Raw genomic sequence first — 21,318 nt, forward strand, 5'->3', positions numbered from 1 at the left:
CTGTTTTACGATCTATCCTGTCCGTCCCGTTGCTTAATATTGGTTTCCGGTTTCGTTCCCGTCTCGTTTGTCCTGTTTAATTTCGATATCCTGTTTTGATATCAATCCTGTCCGTCCCGTTGTTTAATATCGGTTTCCGGTTTTGTTCCCGTCTAGTTTGTCCTGTTTACTTCAATATCCCATTTCATTAGCAATCCTGTCTGTCCCGTATCGACCCTATCTGTCCAATAACTGCTCAGGCAATTGGAATCGATCTCGTTTCTGGCTTCCTGTCTTCCCACGCCAGACCGCCGTCTAACGTGCGTGACTCCCCGTTTCCCGTAAAATAAAATGCTTATGTGAGGATGTCACGCGTTTGGGTCCTGATCCTGTTTGGGTTCTTGACAGTTGTTTGACTTTAAATCTGTTGCGTAAGAAGCTCGAGTTGTTTTATATATTTTATGATTTTTCTTTTTGTAAATCGGTGAATATTTTAATTTTTATTCACAAATGACTGAATAATTCAGTGTATAATGTTTTATTATCATTAATCTTGATAATATATCTGAAGAGCCGAAATCGTCGGCTCTTTTCAGTGATAGAAATAGAGCTGTCCTCTTGGGTGCGACCTGTAGGGGGCAGTCATGCTTCACATGACAATGCCATTAAGACAAGCCACCAGCAGGTTTGCCACTGTCATTTTACGCAGTTTAAACATTTTTTTTTCATGTATTGCATGGTCTATAGAGTCAGTGGCAACAATTCCAAGCATTTTCAAGCACTTCACCTCGAATGTAAGCATTTTCCTGTCCTTGAAAACACAACCTAAAAATTCAAGCATTCTCAAGGGTTTCGAGCACCCGTACAAACCCTGCATTTCACGGGAAAAAGTCCTGAGTGCACAGTAGAAGGCAAGATCAATAAGAGGTGCATCGACCCCCCGAACCCCCCTGGAAGAAGATACGTCAAAGCCAAGGGAAAACCAAACGGTAACGTGAGCTGACGGGGAACGGGACGCCATCTGCTTCAGGATTTCCTAGGAAAGGGGCCGGGGTGGGGGTGTCCTTGACCTTGACATCTCACCTTGGAATTATCCTCCAGGTCCTTGTTGTTGAGCAGAGCGTGATTGGCCCGGAAGACGATCCAATCGAAGAGGGCGCTGTACAAGGATTTGGCCATGGAGTCCCGGACCGTCCCCGCCTGCAAACAATTTTTACATCCTGTCGGTTACTTCAATTATCGGGAGGGTCGGCAACCCGCGGCTCTTGTTCTGCATGCGGCGCTTTAGCGAAAGGGAGTGGCCCCCTGAGGCTTTTCCCAAAATGTTTACAAATTGAAAAAGATGGAGGAGGGAAATCTATTTTTGATTTCTGGACAAACGTGACACATAATTCTGTCAAAGTACCTCGAATAAATATTACATTTCAACTTTATGAACGCAGATCTCCTTGGGTTGTTTTCCTCTCCCGTGCCTCCTGTGTGAGAGCCGAGCTTATGCGTGATTTGCCATGAAAAGGTAAAAAAAAACTGCTCATAAATCATCTAAAACACTATTCATGTGATTTTATTGAATTCACCTTTTTTAAAAAGATTTTTTAATACTATAAATGTCATGCTGTTTTTTATCAATCTCTTTGTGTGTTGCTGAAGGGGTACATTATTCACTTTTGTTTTTTTCAATTCCAACGTCTGTCACCTGTGGTCAGTCCGTCTGCGAACCTCAGTGTACTCTAGGCATGCTTTTGCCACTCCCACCTGTCTTTGCTCCAGTCTGTCCCCCAGCTTCACCCTGCTTTTGATCCTGACCACATCTACTCTCCCGTCTCGGCTTTCGACCTCTTTTTGTCCCCGACCACGTCTACACTCCTAGTCCTGTCAATCCCCTGTTGTCAGTCCGTTTTCAAACCTCTGTGGATTGCCTTTTTTGACTCACGGCCTGTCTTGTTTTTGCTCCCATTTGTCCCTGGCTTCAACCAGTTTATTGATCCTGACCATGTCTACTCTCCCGTCCCGGCTTTCGACCTCTCTTGTCCCCGACCACGTCCACTCTCCTGGCTTTCGACTTGTTGCTGATCCGACCACCTTTTTGCTCTCCTGTCTGACCCGTTTTTTTCCGTTTCCGACACCGCCATCACATCGCTAATTTATTAAGATAGTAAAGTTAAACTCGAGGAGGTATGATACAACATAGTAGTCGTTTCATTCACTCCTTTGGCGCTGTCTCCCGCGAGCTCTGATTGGCTCCCTGTTCCTATTTAATCCCACTCCAATCTGTCACCTGTGGTCAGTCCGTCTGCGAACCTCAGTTTACTCTAAGCAAGATTTTTTTCGACCCTGACTCCCGCCTGTTTTTGCTCCCATCTGTCCCCCGGCTTCCACCTGTTTTTGATCCTGACCACGCCTGCTCTCCCGTCCCGGCTTTCAATCTCTTTTGTCCCCGACCACGTCCACTCTCCTCTCCTGGCTTTCGACTCGCTTCCGAGCCCGACCACGTTTTTGCTCTCCTTTCCCGGCGACTGACCCGTTTTTCCGTTCCCGACACCGGCATCGCTCGCCATGGAAGATCCACTTTTGCTTTCAGAGCGACCAGCGATCACCGGATCCTGGGCGCAACCCTTTCCATCCATTATCTGCACCGCTTATCCTCAGTAGGGTCACGAGGGTGCTGGAGCTCATCGCAGCTATCTTGGGGCAGTGGGCAGGGGACACCCTCAACTGCTTGCCAGGGCACATAGAGACAGACAACTCACCTAGGGACGGCTAATTCACCTAACATGCATGTTTTTGGAACGTGGGAGGAAACCGGAGTGCCCGGAGGAAACCCACGCAAGCACGGGGAGAACATGCAAACTCCGCACAGGAGGTTGGATCTCATGACCTCAGAACTAACCACTGCGCCACCGTGCTGCAACCCTTTCCCTTTCTTCTAATAAAACTTGTGAAAAAACGTCACGCAAGTGGGTTCTGTCTCCGTTCTGGTCCTGACACAAATGGTTGGAGAGGAGAAATCCATTGATTTCTCAAAATGGCGTTTTAGGGCCATTTCGACAGGAACTGTGGGAGGTCTGCTGAGTCAAGGAATATTTTCGATTCAGACGAATCGAGTTTTGAATTATTGATGAAGTTATTTCCGGGGGCTCGCTTCAGCCGAAGTTACGCAAGAAGGGGATGAATAAGAATAAATCATTCAGAAGGAAAAATCCAAAAGCTGTTTCAAGGGAACTCAGCAGATCCTAAGAATGAAAGAAGGGAAATCATATTCCCCTTCTTTTATTTCTTCCTTGAGTAAAGGGAGAAAAATATAGCCGAATGTCTTGTTTATTTGTGACACCCTTAATCACAAGGAGTCTCACATACCACAGATTATTGTAAACTACTTTTTCTCTTTTTTTCTCTTTCTCTTTCTCTTTTACCCTCTCTCTCTCTTCTCTCTCTTTTCTCCCTTTCAGTCTCTTTTTTATTCCCTCTCTCCCTTTCTCCTGATTAAATGGAACCGTTTGCCTGTTTTTGAAACTGAGATGTGATTTGTCATCTCTAGCCCAGACCACCTGCACTGTCATTTTTTATAAAAAGTAATGGAAAAATGTCTGCTTCCCGAAACGGGATTCTGATTTTTTTTCAAAACATTTTAGGTTTAGCAGTTGAATCTAAAAATGTAAAATTCATGAGGTATTGTTAGAACTGATGAGGAGGCAATAAATATTGTCAAAAAAGATGGATTTACTTGTTTTCGAGTTGTCTCTTTCTTTCTCTATTTGCTTCTTTGTCTTCTCTATATTCGTTTTTCTCTTCTCTCTGTATTTTTGTTAATTATTTTTCATATTTTAACGAATGAAACGTAAAACATATCATTTTATTTTAATAGATGTCACCGTTGCCATGGTGCCCAATTGGCCCCGCCCGTTTAGCGCCAGCTGCGGCTCGTTAACAGTTTAGGTTTCCGTCTATTTAAGCTCAGTGCTCTTCCTTTGTCAGTCCCTCAATGAACGTCTGCCCTGCAAGATATGGGTTCTGACTCAGTCCTGTTTTCCTGTTGGTATTTTCCAGTCCGGTATTGTTCCCGTTTATTTTTGTCCTGTTTAATTTTAGGTTCAAGTTTTGTTTCCGTCTTTTTTGGTCCTGTTATTTTCTCCAGTTTTTGTTCCCATCTAGTTTCTCCTGTTTATTTTCGATATCCTAATTCGTTATCTATCTTGTCTGTCCTGTCCTGTCCTGTCCTGTCTCAACCCCATCTGTCCGATATCAACTCATGCAATCGGTATCGACCTCGTCAGCCTCTGGCTTCCTGTCTTCCCACGCCAGACCGCTGCCTAACGTGCAAGACTCTCCATTTCCCATAAAATAAAAGGCTTGTGTGAGAATGTCACGCGTTTGGGTCCTGATCCTGTTCTGGTTCTTGGCTTTTTTTCTACAATTTCTAGGGAATAAAAATGTTGACATTTTCATAAAAATATTCATTTTTTTAGGATTTATTTCAAAAAATTATCTCATTAAAAATTATCTTTAAATATTTTAATGTCACATTTTTTCTATTTTTTATTATGATTGCATGCTTTATTTGAAGAACTATTTAGCACATTTAAAAAAATTTGCAAAACTTTTAAAATGGTGTGTATATTACTAATAGTACTATTACAATTATTAATAATAATTAAAGCATTCCCATTGAGGGAGGATTTTGCTTATATTTTAAATTGATAAATATTTTTTTCCAAGTAAAAACAACAATGATTAAAATTGTATTTATTTTAGTTGTAGTCAAATAAAAATGGCACCTATTTGACCGGTTGAGTTAATGCATCTTTGAGTGGCTTGAACTCCTGAGTTAATGCAGCTTTGAAGGGTCAAACAGTTAAACCCTTGAGCGAAAGCAGGTCCCACACTTTCAAGCCACTTTAACTCTATATAGCCGATTGAACGGTTGACTTAATACAGCTTTGAGCGGCTTGAACTCCTGAGTTAATGCAGTTTTGAAGAGTCTAACGGTTTAACTCTTGAGCGAAAGCATTAAAGCTGATTAATTGTACAGTTCAAGCTGTTTAACTCCTAAGTGGAAGCAGATCCTAAGCTTAAAGGCGCTTTGACTTATCGCGTTAGCAGTTGACTTAATGCAGCTTTGAGCGGCTTTATCTCCTGAGTTAATGTAGCTTTGAGTGGCTTTAACTCCTGAGCGAATACAGCTTGAGTGGCTTGAACTCCTGAGTTAATGCAGCTTTGAGCAGCTTTAACTCCTGAGTTAATGCAGCTTTGAAGAGTCTGACAGTTTAACTCATGAGCGAAAGCAGCTCCAACGTTTTCAAGCCGCTTTAACTCTATATAGTCGATTGTACGGTTGACTTAATGCAGCTTCGAGTGGCTTTAACTCCTGAGTTAATGCCGCTTTGAATAGCCTAACGGTTTAAGTCTTGAGCGAAAGCAGCTCCAACGCTTTCAATCTGCTTTGATTCTATATAGCCGATTGAACGGTCGAGTTAATGCAGCTCGAAAGCTTTAACTCAGAGCGAAGAGAGAAAAAAGCAGTGCGGTGTGGACCGCATTTTCGAGCGGAGGCTTCACATTCCTGAGAAAGGAGCACATGACTGCCAGGCCTGGAGGGGGCCATATTGGGTTGGGGGGGGGTCACAATTCTATTGTTAGCTTACGGCCGATATGCGCTCGTGGGCGTCGGTCGTTCGGACCGTGTTTGTGTTTTGTTTCCTTCCTCAAAAAAAAAAAAGAAAAAAGAAAAAAATCCCCGCCAGTCACGGAGTACTCCCGGAGTGGGCCGGGTCCGAAATCGGAGAGGGGGCAAGACGGGAAACAGGAAGTGGAAGAGTTTGCGCGCGTACGCGATGGCTTCTCCATACACTTAAACCAGAAAAGAAAAAAATGGCCTTTGGCTTCGATTGGGATTGAGATCAGAAAGGAACGATGCCTCAAGAAGAAAACCAGTTTTGATTCTGGCGTTTGATGGATTGGATTGAAGAAAACACAATTTCATGAGATTAGATTCAAGATCACTGAATTGGATTTCATTGAATTCAAAACCACCGTCCTCAATTCAAGAAAACCAGATTTGATTTGATTTGATCAAGAAAACTAGATTTGATTTGTTTGGATTGTATTTGATACGAGAATTCCACGCTAGATTCGATTTAGAAAACCAGATTTGATTTCAGCGTATGGAAGAAAACTTGATGTCGTTCGATTGATTGGATTGAAGAAAACACAATTTCATGAGATGAAAGTCTCCATTTCATTGGATTCAAGAGGACCGTACTCCACTTAAGAAAGCCAGATTTGATTTGATTGGAGTGCAGCACGGCGGCGCAGTGGTTAGCGCGCGTGCGGCACAGTTCTGACGTCATGAGATGGAACCTTCTGTGTGGAGTTTGCATGTTCTACCCGTGCTTGTGTGGGTTTCCTCCCGCATTCCAAACCAAAAACATGCATGTCAGGTTATTTGGCCGGTCCAAATTGTCCCTAGGTGTGAATGAGCGAGTGAATGGTTGTCTGTGATTGGCTAGGGACCAGTTGAGGGTGTCCCTTGCCCACTGCCCGAGGATAGCCGGAATGGGCTCCAGCACCCCCGCGACCCTACTGAGGATAAGCCGTGCAGATCATGGATGGATTTGCACTAAGTGAATAAAACTAGATGTGATTCGATTCGAGAAAAAAAGGATGGGATGAGATTCCAATCAAGGAAAGCAAATTTCCAAAGCGCACATCCTGTCAATCGTGCAGATCCCGTAAATCCAGTGTCTCTATATACGTGTCGTTTGTTAGCTAGCTAGCGAGCCGTGACGGAAAAGGACTTCTGGTGTCGGGAGGAATGGTAAAGAGCAACTTTTTCTTCACCTCTGCCAGTTTGTAGGGCACGATCAGCTTCTCTCCGACCGTCACCGTCTTCCTGGTGGTCAAGGCCTCCAGAAGCATTTCCTCTTTCACCTGCCAGGAGGATAAAAGATCGAGGTGAGGACGAACGGCGGAGAAGAACGGGAGGCCGAAACGGCGGGCGAAGATTCGGGACGGAAACCGTCGAAAATAGATTTGATCAAAAATGTCGGAGAACATCGTAGGACGAAAATGGCGCTCAAGAAGGTGAGACAAAAACTGTTTTGAGCAAAGGTTTCACATGAAGAGTTTGGACCAAAATGTCGACAAAGAGGTCGGACGATAATGTCACATGATAACGTTGGACGATAACGTCATACGGTAACGTCGGACGATAACATCGAACAAAAACGTCAAACGAAAACATCGGACAATAAAGACAGAAGAAAACGTCAGACAATAACAACGGACAAAAACGTTGGACAATAACGACAGACTACGGTAACGTCAAACGATAACGTCGGACAATAACGTCAAATGATAACGTCAAATGATAACGTCGGACGATAACATCGGACGAAAACATCGGACAATAAAGACAGAAGAAAATGTCAAACGGTAACGTCAGACGATAACGTCAGACGATAATGTCAGACGATAACGTCAGACGATAACGTCGGACAATAACGTCGGACGATAATGTTGGACGATAATGTCGGACGATAACGTCGGACGATAACGTCGGACGATAACATCAGACGGTAACGTAGGACGGTAACGTAGGACGTAACATCGGACGGTAACGTAGGACGGTAACATAGGAGAGTAACGTAGGACAATGACGTTGGACGATAACGTCATACGGTAAGAAAATGTCCCACAAAAATCTCGAACAATATAGTCGGACAAAAATGTCGGATGAAAACATCTGGGAAAAACAATAGTAGGAAACTGGAAAAAAACATCCGATGAGTCCTTCGGACGAAACCTTTGATACGTCATGCGAAAACATCGGACGAAAAAGTCAGAAGACAAAAATCGTGTAAAAAAGATCTACAAGAACGATGTCAAAAAAGATTTTAAAGAAAAATGTCAGAAGAAATCGTTGGTCCAAAACGTCAAACACAATGTCATTTTTAAGCAAACGCGTTGAGAAAACGGCAACTTCTTCACAAACCCCCACGACATCAGATTTGAGCAATTTCAAGGATTTTAAGCATCCGTACGAACCAATTTTCACCCCCGGAGTGATCTGAGAGCGTACAATTTTAGAGAAGCGAGAGAAAAGCTTTCAAGACCGAGTCACGGATCGTTTATATCAAGGGATAAAGACCTCCAGCAGCTCGGAGACGACGGGGAGGACGTCGGGGTTGCAGATGTCGATGGAGTCGTCCCGATACGTCTTCTTCTTGTATCGGATGTTGCCCAGCAGCAAGATGGCCGACAGCAGGGAGAAAATCCTAGAAAGGGAGGACAGTGTTACCGGAGGGGAAACGGAGCGTGGAGGATTGTTAAGGGTCCTTACTGTTGCCGCGTGGCGGGCAGGAAGCCCACCATCTCCATGGCCAGCTGCAGACGCTCAAAATCGTGTTTCAGGTCTTCGCCCTCCACGCCGAAACAGTCCTGCTGAGGTGGCAAACGCCGGAAACCGCGTCAGTTGCTTCGCCTTTTTGCTTTTTCTCCTACTCTTGAACTTAAAGTATCGCCTCCTCATCACACTATTTGAATTTTTTTTCTTAACTTTTAATTTCTGAAGATTTCTCAACATATTCAGATTTTGCAAAGTATTCTTAAAAAGTGCCAGCTTTTCTTTATTATTTTTCCTTTCCTAATCTTCTCAAATACTGAAATGAATCCTCTTCTACACGGTGTAAATCGTTCAAACTACTTGCAATTCAGTAAAAGCAATCTAAAAAAAACCTTGGGGATCAAATCTTTCCTATAAAGCAGGGGTGTCAAACTCATATTTACTTGGGGGCCACACTATAGAACAAACATTCTGTCAGGGGCCGGACTAGTAGATTCAAGAGAAAAAAAAGAGAGATAAAGAAGTAAAAGAAAGAAGGAGGGAAAAGGAGAGAGGGCAGGACAAAGAAAGAAAAAGAAAGAGAGGGAGAGAGCAAACAAAAGAGATAAAAAGAGAAATAGTGAGAGAAGGGGAAAGAAAGAGCGAGAGAGAAAGAAATCCAAAGAGAAATAGAAAGAGAAAAAGAGAGGAGAGAAAAGAGAAGGAGAGTAAGTGAGAAGGGGAGAAAGAGAGAAGGGGGAAGCAAGAGAAAGAGAAAGAGGAAAAGAGAAAGGGAAAAAGGAAGAGAGAGTAAAATAAGGTAAAAAGATAAAGAGAGAGAACGAGACGGATAATAAAGAAAGAGAAAAAGAGAGACAGAGAGACACAGAGAGTGAAAAGAAAGAGACAGAGTGCGAGAGAAAAGGGGAGTAAAAGAAAGACACACACAGAAAGACAGAGAGAGACAGGGAGAGAGAGACAAATTCAATCCCTTAACAGGCCAGAGGCGACCCATGGGCCGCCTGTTTGACACCCCTGCTATAAAGGATTCTATACATTTTGACTATAAAGGATTTTATACGATTGACTCAGTTTAATGCAATGAAGATTTTCACCGAGTGGGCTTTAGTTCAATGTACAAGGTCAGGGCAGGCTGTTGGAAATGCGTCATATTTTGTCTAGGGAATTTTCATAACAGGACTTGTGGAGGCCATGTTGTTTAGCGAAGCCAGACATCAATGCGCTCGTGGATGAGATTGTGAAGCCCAGGGGACTTCCTTGGCACATCCATGGGAGGAGCCGGCACACTATCTTGCGGGGAGACGTGGGCCAATAAGAGAAAGCTAAAGGACTTCAGAAGAAGGCTTCACACAGACTCCAATGTCACTTCAGTTCTTCAGTCCTTCAAGCGGATGTCAGCGCACCCTGTACTTCCCTCATTAGTAACAAGTTCATGAATGAAACCGAAAGACGCCCCAACTTGAAGAAAACCTGATTATTCTAGCTATTATTGTCCATTTGTGACAACCAGGTTGGACTCCCAGAGGGCCCGTGGACCCTATGTTGAAACCTCATGGTGATTTAATTCTGAATTGATTTCTTGAACTTTTCAAATATAATGAAAAGGAAATAGGAGCTTTGGAAAGAGGGAGGTCGTTTAAAAAAAGGAAGGAGGTTCATTTAGAACTCCCATTGTAAGAAAAATACGATCTGATCATCTAGAAAGTTTTGAGATACAAAATCTTGAAAATGATTTAGGAGCAAAATTACTCATAATTCCTATTTTTCAGAAAAGTCAATTCTCTAAACTCCCCAATCGATAAAAACAATAACGGGTAAACATTGTTGAAGCGGATGAATGAAGCCAAGCCAACAATCAAGCTTTAAAGAAAGAAAAAAGGAGAAAAAGAGAAAGAGAAACAAAGAGAAGGGAAAGAGGAAGCAAGAGAGAGAAAGGGAGAGAGAAATAAAGAGAACTAAAATGAGAAAAAGCGAGATAAAAAAAGCAAGAATGAAAAACAAAAAAAGAGAAGAAAATAAGAACATGAAAAAGAAAAAGAGACATTGAAGAAAAGATACAAAAAGACTGAGAGGGAATGATAGATAGAAAGATAGAGAGAGAGAACAAAAAGAGAACAAGAGAGAAAGAAAAAACTACAAAAGAGAGAATAAAAGAAAATAGAGAACAATATAGTAAACAAAAGAGAGAAGGAGGAAGCTTAAAATGAAGAGAAAGCGGAAATGAAAAAGAGACAAAAAAAAGTGAGAATGAGAGAAAGAAAATATTCTGAGAGAAGAAAAAAGAAGCTAGAAAAAGACACAGAGAGAAAATAAGAAAAAGAATGAGAAAGTGAGAGCAAGCAAACAAAACAGAAAACGTAAGAGAATGAAAAAGAATGAAAGACAGAACAAAAGAGAAAAAGACAGAAAGAGAAATATTAAGAAAGAAAGAAAATGAGAAAAAAAAATAAAGTGAGAAAGAACATTAAAAAAGTGACAGAGAGAAAGAGAGAGAACAAGAAAGAGAATAAAGAAAATAGAAGAGAACAAAATGAGGAAGAAAATAGAGAACAAGGGAGTGAACAAAGGAGAGGAGGAGCTGGAGAAGAGAGAAATAAAAAGAAAGTGTGAAAAAGAGACAAATATAGGGAAAACAAGAAAGAAAAAAATGAGAGAAAAAGAACGTGAAAAAAAAGCAAATGAGGAAGAAAGAAAGTGACACAGAGAAAGAAAGACAAAAAAAAGGAAAGAAAGAGAAGAAGAACAAAGTCAGAGAAAGAGAACCAAACGCAAGCTATGAACAAGGTTTAGGACCAAATTGCCCAAAATGGGAAAAGAAGTGAAAATTCTGCATTAGCGAGAACATTCTCCACAAAACGTCTGCTGATGACATCATCAAAAAGCGCCGCGAGAGCGCTTCCAAAATGGTCGTGCAAGCAAAATATAAAAGCGCTCTGACATGAAAGATTTCCAGAGACATTCCTTAACCCTTACGTGCCTTATATTCGGCTTCTCTTTTTGTGGTTCAAAAAGTCTAGGGGTAAGGGTAAGGGCTAAGACTAAGGGCTAAGGGTTAAGGGTAAGGGTTAAGAAATCCCGTCCCATGGCAGCCAGACACAGGTACACGGTTCGTATACTGACCGCTTCGTTCTCATAGTCATTTTCCCCCCAGTGCAGTTTGTGCCTTTTCTTTGTCATCTGCAAGTCAGGGCACACAGAGCGCGTTAGCATCTTGCTAGCTCCGCACGGCCGCCGTGTCATATCCAAATTCAACGGGGATAATGGGGATGGAACAGAAGTACGACTGACGGCAATAGATCAAAATATAGAAACCGGAAAACGAGCCGAATGGAATAATATTCCTAAAAAAAACACGATAAATAGAAAAGCTCAACCCCAAGTGAAATGGCACCAGTAAATGAGCAAAGAAAAAAAAGAAAGAGGAAAAGTCCAAAGAGAAAAAAAGAGAAAAAAGAAAGAGAACATGAAAAAGAACACAAGATGAAAGAAAGTGAGGAAGAGATAAAGGTAAAGAGAAAGAAGGAGACAGAGGGAGAGAGAAAGAAAGAGTAAGAGAAAGGAAATGGGACATCAAGAAAGTAAGAAAGGGGAAAGAGAGAAGCAGATAGAGAGAAAGAGAGAGTTAGAGAGAGGGAGGGGGAAAGAAAGCAAGTAAGAGAGAGACTGAGAAAAAGAAAGAGGGAGAGAAAGAAAGAGTAAGGAGAAAGGAAATGAAATGGGACATCAATAAAGTAAGAAAGGGGAAAGAGAGAAGCAGATAGACAGAAAGAGAGAGAGAGAGATCAAAAGAAATAGCAATTGAGAGAGAGGGGGGGAAAGAAAGCAAGTGAGAGAGAGGGACAGAGAGAGAGGAAGAGGGAAGGAAAGAAAAAAAGAAAGAAAGAAAGAAAGAAAGAAAGAAAGAAAGAAAGAAAGAGTGTAAGGTAAAAAGAGAGGGACAGTACAGAGGAAGAGAAAAATTTTGAACGAAAGAAAGAACGGGAAAAAGGACCTAAGAACAAAAGAAAAATCATAAGACAAAGAGAAAGGAAAAGTCAAAAGAGAAAAGAAAGAGAAAATGAAGAAGATAGGATGAAAGAAAGTGAGGAAGAGAGAAAGGGAAAAGGAGAAAGAAGGAGACAGAGGGAGAGAGAAAGAAAGAGTAAGAGAAAGAAATGGGACATCAAGAAAGTACTAAATATATATATAAAATGGCTGGGAGGGTTATCCACACGGAGAAGAAAATAGTGCATCATCTCGAGCGGCACGACAGCCCGAGTACGCCCTTCCTCCCGTTGCCGTGGAAACTGCACCGCATGGTAACGGGATGCGGTCGTCGGGGGGCGGAGCCACCGCCAAAGAGGGAGGAAATAAAATAGGAGAAAAGACGAGAAAAAATGGGAAGGGTAGTGAAGGAAATCGATGCCGGACTCCGATTGTAAAGAAGAAAACGAGGAGAAAAGAAGACGATGGAGAAAAAAATGGAAGAAGGGAAGGATGGAAGGAAAGGGGAAGGAAAAAATAAAATAAGTAAAAAAATAAATAAGGTAGAAAAGGAATAGAAAGAAAAGGTCAGGACCAAGAGGAAGCCTGAAAAGAGAGAAGGTAGGAAAGGAGAAGAACAAATGAAAGAAAAAAGGATGGAAGGAAAGAAGGGAGAAAACGAGAAGGAAGGAATTACATGAGAAGAATCAAAGAAGGAAAATGGAGAAGAAAAGGATAGATAAAGTAAGGAAATAAGAAAGAAAGAAGGCAGAAGAAAAAAATAATATATAGAAAAAGAAAGAAAGGGAGGGAAGAAGCATTAAAAGAAAGAAGGTAGCAAGGAGAAGAAAGGAAGAGAAGAAAAAAAGGAAAAAAGAAAGGAAGGAATGGAGGAAGGAAGAGAGTGAGGAAAAGGAGAGAACTAGGAAGTAAAAGGAAGGAAGACATAAAGAGAGAAGGAAGTCAGGAAGGTCAAAAAAGAGAAGCCAAAAATGGTGATTGAAAGAAGAAGAGAAAGTAGGAAAGGAAGTCAAACGAAAAAAGGAAAGAAGAAAGAAAGAGAAAAAAAAAGGCCTCGTCGTGGGCGTGTCCTGGTGATCGTGGGCGTGTCCTGTTCATCGTGGGCGTGTCCTGCTACACTCACCTGGTTGAGGTAGTGGTACTCCTCAGGCTTGAGCAGGTGGAAGGACTTTCTCTCTTCCTCGCTAGCGCCCGCCAGAAGGTAGTAAAATACGTGGTAGTTCCTGAACGCAAAATGATACAAAAAATGTAAATCTAATCTAGCTGTAGCTCAATCAGCAAGTCGTTTTTGAACACAAGATCATTAAAAAAAAACAATAAAAATAATTGAAAAATCAGATTTTGCTTGAACTCAATCACTAAGACAAGGGTGGCAGTTCCTGAACACAAAACGATTCAAAAAAATGGGTAGAAAATGTGAAAAATCGAATTCAGTTAAATGTAGTAATTACTGAACCCAAACGGTTAAAATTGGAAAAATCTAATTTAGCTGTACCTCAGTCACCAAGTAAAACGTGGTAGTTCCTGAACACAAAATGATATATATATATATATATATATATATATATATATATATATATATATATATATAGCTGTAGCTCCATCAGCAAGTAGTTTCTGAATACAAGATCATTAAAAAAACATTTAAAAAAAATTTTTTTTTGCTTTAGCTCAATCATTAAGACAGGGGTAGCAGTTCCTGAACACAAAACAATTTAAAAAAAAAAAAGATGGAAAATGTGAAAAATCCAATTTAGTTAAATGTAGTAATTCCTGAAGCCAAACGGTTAAAATAGGAAAAATCTTATTTAGCTGTACCTCAGTCACCAAGTAAAACGTGGAAGTTCCTGAACATAAAATTATATATATATATATATATATATATATATATATATATATATATATATATATATATAGCTGTAGCTCCATCAGCAAGTAGTTTCTAAATACAAGGTCATTAAAAAAAACATGTAAAAAAAAATCAAATTTAGCTTTAGCTCAATCATTAAGACAGGGGTGGCTGTTCCTGAACACAAAATGATTTTTAAATAAAAGATGGAAAATGTGAAAAATCCAATTTAGTTAAATGTAGTAATTCCTGAACCCAAACGATTAAAATAGGAAAAATCTTATTTAGCTGTACCTCAGTCACTAAGTTAGATGTGGTAGTTCCTAAACACAAAACGATTAAGAAAAATAAATATAATAATTTAGCTGTAGCTCTATCAGCAAGTAGTTTCTGAACACAATATCATTAAAAAAACAAGTTAAAAAATTGGAAAATCAAATTTAGCTTTAGCTCAATCACTAAAACAGGGGTGGCAGTTCCTGAACACAAAACGATTTAAAAAAAATTGAAAATGTGAAAAATACAATTTAGTTAATTGTAGTTGTTCCTGAACACAAAACAGTTAAAATTGGAAAAATCTAATTTATCTGTACCTCAATCAGTAAGTTAGACATGGTAGTTCCTGAACACAAAACGACAAAAAAATACATTAATTTAGCTATAGCTCAATTAGCAAGTAGTTTCTGAACACAATATCATTAGAAAAACCAAGTAAAAAAATTTAAAAATCAAATTTAGCTATAGCTAAATCACTAAGACAGGGATGGCAGTTCCTGAACACAAATTTGGTGGCCAATTTTTCCATTTTTCCAGTACCTTCAAGGGAAGAACAGGGTTGGTTTTTCAGGTTGACATCCACGACTTAAATAAAGTCACTATCTCGCTGCTAGCACATACTTTGTGCTATTTTGAGCTGTTCCTATCTATGATCTTTTTGTGTCGATGGGCTGCTGTAAACTGACATGAATTCTGCCTCAACAATCCACGCGCAGCTTCAATACGTCATGGGTTCTAGAGCTGTTGGGTGATAATGGAGTTCAAGACAGAAGACAAAAAAAATGAAAGAAAGTATCGTATGTATAAAAAGCCAAAATAACCAGATTTCTAAATAGAGCTGTCCCCTTGGGTGCGACCAGTAGGGGGTGTGATAAGCCACCAGAGCAGGCGTGTCGGCGTCATTTTCACGCATTTTCAAATAAAACCTTCTTCATTTATTGCGTGGTCTTTCGAGTCAGATTGCCAAGAAACACGGAAACAATTTCAAGCATTTTCAAGCGCTTCACCCAAAAATTCAAAACACCACATTAAAATCCAAGCATTTTCAAGGATTTCAAGCACCCGTGCAAACAGGAAGAGCGAGCTACTGAGGTTTTACCTTTCATTGTGTTCCTGGTAGACCAGACGAGATTTCTCCAAGAGATACTTCTCCACGTAAGCCCTGAAAAGCAAACACAGTAGGAACTAGCAAACTACAAAAAAAGCAAACTACAAAAAGTACTTTGAAATATTTTTCCAGTTCAGCTACTTGAGTAACCTTAGTTACTTGAGCTCCGACTCTGATCCCGTCTCACGTTTCTTACCCCGTATAATAATAACAATAATGATTATTATGGATTTCTTCTTGGCTCTTGGGAGCCCTAAAAAAATAATATTAATATATAATTCTCATTCGATATTGCTAGTTTATCATTTGAGCTACTTGACTTATTTGAGTTACTGAGTAACTTGAACTCTGATTATGATCCTGTCACATGTTTTTTACCACAAAGAATATGTGTATATTATTATGTTATTCTTATTATGGATTTCTTCTTGGCTCTTGGATCACGAAAAATGATAATATCAATATATTATGATTCAAAATGGCTACTTTTTTTATTTGAGCTACTTGAGTTAGGGAGTTACCTGGGCTTCAGTTATGAACTTGTTGCATATTTCTTACTCCATAAAACTATTATTATTATTAGTAGTAGTAGTAGTAGTAGAAGTGTTATAGATTTCTTCTTGGCTCTTGGGAGTACGACAACTAATAATATTAATATCAATATATTATTATTCAAAATGGCTACTTCTATCATTTGGGCTACCCGAGTTATGAGTTACTGAGTTACTTGAGCTGTGAATATGATACCGTCGCATTTTCTATAAGAAATTGTACTTTATTCTTATTATGGATTTCTTCTTGGCTCTTGGGATCACTAATGATAATAATATTAATATATTATCATTCAAAATGGCTACTTTTTTCATTTGAGCTACTTAAATCATTGGAGTGAGTGAGTTACTTGGCCTTTGGTTATGATCTTGTTGCATGTTTCTTACTCCATATAACTATTATTATTTTTTTCAAGGATTTCTTCTTGGCTCTTGGGATCTCTAATGATAATAGTATTAATGTGTTATCATTCATTTGATCTACTTGAGTTATTCGAGTGAGTGGGTTACTTGGCCTTTGGTTATGATCTTGTTGCATGTTTTTTACTCTATATTACTATTCTTACTATTTTCAAGGATTTCTTCTTGGCTCTTGGGATCACTAATGATAATATTATTAATCTATTATTATTCAAAATGGCTACTTTTTCATTTGAGCTACTTAAATTATTGGAGTGAGTGAGCTACTTGGCCTTTGGTTATGATCTTATTGCTTGTTTCTTACTCCAAATAACTATTATTATTATTTTTAAAGGATTTCTTCTTGGCTCTTGGGATCACCAATGATAATAATATTAATATATTATCATTCAAAATGGCTACTTTTTGAGTTATTCGAGTGAGTGAGTTACTTGGGCTTTTGTTTATAATCTTGCTGCATGTTTCTTACTCCATATAACTATTATTATCATTGTCAAGGATTTCTTCTTGGCTCTTGGGATCACTAATGATACTAATATGAATGTATTATCAGTCAAAACGGCTACTTTTTTCATTCGAGCGTTTGAGTTTGTTACCCCCTAACGGTGCCGCTGGCCTGGTAGTTGACTTGGATGAACTTCCCGAATCGGCTGGAGTTGTTGTTGTGGGCCGTCTTGGCGTTCCCGAAGGCCTGCCGGCACAAAAAAAACCATACCCGTCAATAGCCGAAACGCCAGCACCGAATCCTCCAGTGGTATCGAATCGCGTTTTTTCGTAATATGATACGTGGATGGACCGATACTATCTTAAACGATACCGACCAGTAGCGGTAAAAGTGGTTGATAACCGAAACTTAAAGCCGATACCCCAGGAACAGTACATCCATCCCATTTTTTTGTTGTTTTTCATGGACCGATATCATTTTTTAAACATCCGATATCACATTTTTTGGAGTGTGTGACAAACTGATACCATATTCAAATGAAAAAAAAGTTGTTTTGGTGTCGATTTTTTGGACTCTTTAGTCCAGCTGTGATAACGGTACGAGACGAGGCTAAGCTAACGTATGCTAAGCTAAGCTAACTATCCATTCTAGTAAGTGCTTTAGGCTAAGTTGTTTTTGTGGTGTTTATTTGGATTCTTTAGTCCACCAGTGATAAAAGTACAGTAGCTAAGCTAACGTATGCTAAGCTAAGCTAACTATCCATGCTAGTAAGTAGTTTAAACAAAGTGGTTTTGGTGTCGAGTATTTGGACTCTTTAGTCCCCCTGTGAGAACAGTAGAGTAGCTAAGCTAACGTATGCTAAGCTAAGCTAACTATCCATTCTAATAAGTAGTTTAGCCAAAGTTGATTTTGTGATGATTATTTGGACTCTTTAGTCCACCTGTGATAAAGGTACAGTAGCTAGGCTAACGTATGCTAAGCTAACTATCTATTCTAGTAAGTAGTTTAGACAAAGTTGTTTTGGTGTTTAGTATTTGGACTCTTTAGTCCATCTGTGATAACGGTACAGTAGCTAAGCTAACGTATGCCAAGCTAAGCTAACTATTCATGCTAGTAAGTAGTTTAGACAAAGTTGTTTTGGTCTCGAGTGTTTCGACTCTTTAGTCCAGCTCTGAAAACAATACAGTAGCTAAGCAAGTATATGCTAAGCTAAGATAGCTATCCATTCTAGTAAGTAGTTTAGACAAAGTTGTTTTGGTGTCGAGTATTTGGACTCTTTAGTCCCCCTGTGATAACGGTACAGTAGCTAAGCTAACGTATGGTAAACTAAGCTTAGCTAACTATCCATTCTAGTCAGTAGTTAAGGCAAAGTTGTTTTTGTGGTGATTATTTGGATTCTTTAGTCCACCTGTGAGAATAGTACAGTAGCTAAGCTAACGTATGCCAAGCCAACTATCTATTCTAGTGAGTAGTTTAGGCAAAGTTGTTTTTGTGATGATTATTTGGACTCTTTAGTCCACCTGTGATAACGGTACGGTAGCTAAGCTAATGTATGCTAAGTTAAGCTAATTATCCATTCTAGTAAGTAGTTTAGACAAAGTTGTTTTTGTGATGATTTTTTTGGACTCTTCAGTCCCCCTGTGAGAACAGTAGAGTAGCTAAGCTAATATATGCTAAGCTAAGCTAACTATTCATTCTAGTAAGTAGTTTAGGCAAAGTTGTTTTGGTGTCGAGTATTTGTACTCTTTATTCCACCTGTGATAAAGTACAGTAGCTAAGATAACGTATGCTAAGCTAACTATCTATTCTAGTAAGTAGTTTCGGCAAAGTTGTTTTGGTGTCGAGTATTTGTACTCTTTATTCCACCTGTGATAAAGTACAGTAGCTAAGATAACGTATGCTAAGCTAACTATCTATTCTAGTAAGTAGTTTCGGCAAAGTTGTTTTGGTGTCGAGTATTTGTACTCTTTATTCCACCTGTGATAAAGTACAGTAGCTAAGCTAACGTATGCTAAGCTAACTATCTATTCCAGTAAGTAGTTTCGGCAAAGTTTTTTTGGTGATGATTATTTGAACTCTTTGGGATAAAAGTACAGTAGCTAAGCTAGCACATGCTAATCTTACCGTCCATTTCAGTAAGTAGGTCAGCTAAGATGGCAGACTGACTGCTCATGCCGAGACGCTACTGAAATGAATAAATCCGTTGACAATTTTTCATCGCTATCGGAAAAAGAGAAGCTAACGGAAGCAGCTGCGGCTTAAATCATGCTAACGGGCGCTGCGATAAGCTTTTTGGCAGCCTTCCATTTTCCCCAATGTAGGTCGCTCCGGTCGGAAAATGCTCCCGCTGGGCTAAGAGGAAAGGCTAATTCAAGTTGGGTTTTTTTTTTTTGGCTTGCTCGTATGATATTGCCTCCCCCGCTAACATGCTAATTAGCCCTCCTTCAAACAACACGAAATCCTGTCTAGGAAATGCTCCGCAAGGTTTGTTTCCTTTTAAAAGAAAGAGAGGGGAAATATGTTTGAGCAGGAGAGGAAGAAAGAAGTTAATTTCATAGTACTGAGTGGGGGGAAACCCCCTTGGGGCCGTGCTAGCACACATTAACATAATTTCAAAGCATATTAACATAAACACAAAATTGGAACATATGTACAGATAAATGCAAATCCGAAGCTGAGCTACTTTGTAGTACTATAGTATTTTTCAGCACTTTTCAGTATTTTTTTCGTACTTTCTAGTAATGTTTAGTATTCTTTAGTACATTTAGTCCATTTTCATACTTTTTAGTCATTGTTCTACTTTTTTAACATTTTTCATTACATTCAATACTTTTTCATACTTTTTTTTCTTACTTTGTAGTACCTTTTAGTATGTTTTTGTACATTGTGTAGTTTTCAAGACTTTTTCATTTTTTTTCCGTATTTTTTCATTGCATTCAATACTTTTCATATTTTTCATTTTTCTTGAGCAGGAGGTTTTCTTCTTCCTAGGGGGTGCATGAGAGAATATCATTGAGAAGCACTGGTTCTAATTTGATATTTTTTAGCAAAATCCCCGAAAAAAATGAAAAAATTGCAGCAGTGGAGGGCTAATCCCGCCAGCTCACATTACCCATGATTCATTGGTGTGGGCGGAGGGCGGACACGGAAAACGCGGCCCTAATTACATGCGTGGCGCAGAAAATAATCGTTCACCGTGCAGTCATGACACATAAAGGAAAAAAAAGAATTGCCTCGGACGCTGATTGGCTGCCTGTCACTTTTTAAACCCCCGTCTTTCCGTCACCCTTGGTCAGTCCGTCTGCAAACCTCAGCTCCAGCTAGGCAAGCCTTTTCCGACCCTGACTCTCCTGTCCTGATTCCTGTTTGATTCCTGGCTCTGACCCATTTTCTGAACTCGACTACGTTTTTGCTCCCCCGTCCCGGTCACCGATCTGTTTTTTCCCGCTCTCGACACCGCCTTCGCTCACCACGGATATACCACTTCCGCGTCTGAGCTACCTGCTCCCGATGATCAACGATTTACCGATCGTGTATGCTACCCTTTCCCTTCTTCCCAATAAAATGAAGAGAAACGCACGCAAGTGGGTCCTGTCCTCGTTCTGGTCCTGACATTGTTAAGAGAGGAGATGTAGCCTAAACTGAAAACACAAATTGCAAAGAAAAGAGAATGGATCTTGAGGCATATACCTGTAATGAATATATTTCAAGTGATTTAATTCAAATGATTGCGTAGGAATGTATTAATACATTTCCTAAATGTTTTTTTTTTTTACGTTGCTATGGTCAAAACAGGCAAGGTAGCCTATATTGAAAATATCAAATAAAGAGTCAAAATTATCATTTAAAAAAAAGATTAACAAAAAACATTTTTTTTTTTTCGATTTTTATATCATGTTTTTGGGTTAAATCTTTGAATACGGTAAACATTTTTTCGACCCTGACTCTCACCTGTTTTTTGCTCCCGTCTGTCCCCCGGCTTCGACCCGTTTTTGGTCCTGACCACGTCTACTCTCCCATCCCGACTTACGACCTCTTTTTGTCTTGACCACGTCTACTCTCCTGGTCCTGTCAATCCCTTGTTGTCAGTCCGTCTGCGAACCTCTGTTGATACAAGGCAAGCCGTTTGTGATCCTGACTCCCGCTTTCGTTTGTCTCCGGCTGCGACCTGTTTTGATCCTGACTACGTCTACTCTCCCGTCCCGGCTTTCGACCTCTTTTTGTCTCCGACCACGTCTACTCTCCTTTCCTGGCTTACGACTCGTTTCCGACCCCGACCACGTTTTTGCTCTCCTGTCCCGGCTATCGACCTGTTTTTCCGTCCCTGACACCGCCATCGCTCGCTACGGAAGATCCTCTTCCGTA

At 40.0% G+C, this 21,318-nt stretch overlaps 1 protein-coding gene across 1 annotated transcript in view; it reads right to left on the reverse strand.

Moving 5' to 3' along the window:
• The window catches only part of LOC148362063 (unconventional myosin-IXAa-like), a 96,494-nt gene that overhangs the window by 50,126 nt on the left and 25,050 nt on the right, over positions 1-21,318 (reverse strand). The window contains exons 3-10 of the mRNA XM_088339485.1: positions 17,105-17,199; positions 15,529-15,591; positions 13,428-13,527; positions 11,441-11,497; positions 8,318-8,415; positions 8,126-8,252; positions 6,817-6,906; positions 1,063-1,179 (exon numbers count right to left, since the gene is read on the reverse strand). Coding sequence (XP_088195611.1) covers positions 1,063-1,179; positions 6,817-6,906; positions 8,126-8,252; positions 8,318-8,415; positions 11,441-11,497; positions 13,428-13,527; positions 15,529-15,591; positions 17,105-17,199 — 747 coding nt within the window. The remainder of the gene's footprint in view (positions 1-1,062; positions 1,180-6,816; positions 6,907-8,125; positions 8,253-8,317; positions 8,416-11,440; positions 11,498-13,427; positions 13,528-15,528; positions 15,592-17,104; positions 17,200-21,318) is intronic.

Source organism: Urocampus carinirostris, chromosome 7, assembly GCF_059441175.1.
Source record: "Urocampus carinirostris isolate Australia breed hairy pipefish chromosome 7, RoL_Ucar_1.0, whole genome shotgun sequence".
NCBI classification, from domain to species: domain Eukaryota; kingdom Metazoa; phylum Chordata; class Actinopteri; order Syngnathiformes; family Syngnathidae; genus Urocampus; species Urocampus carinirostris.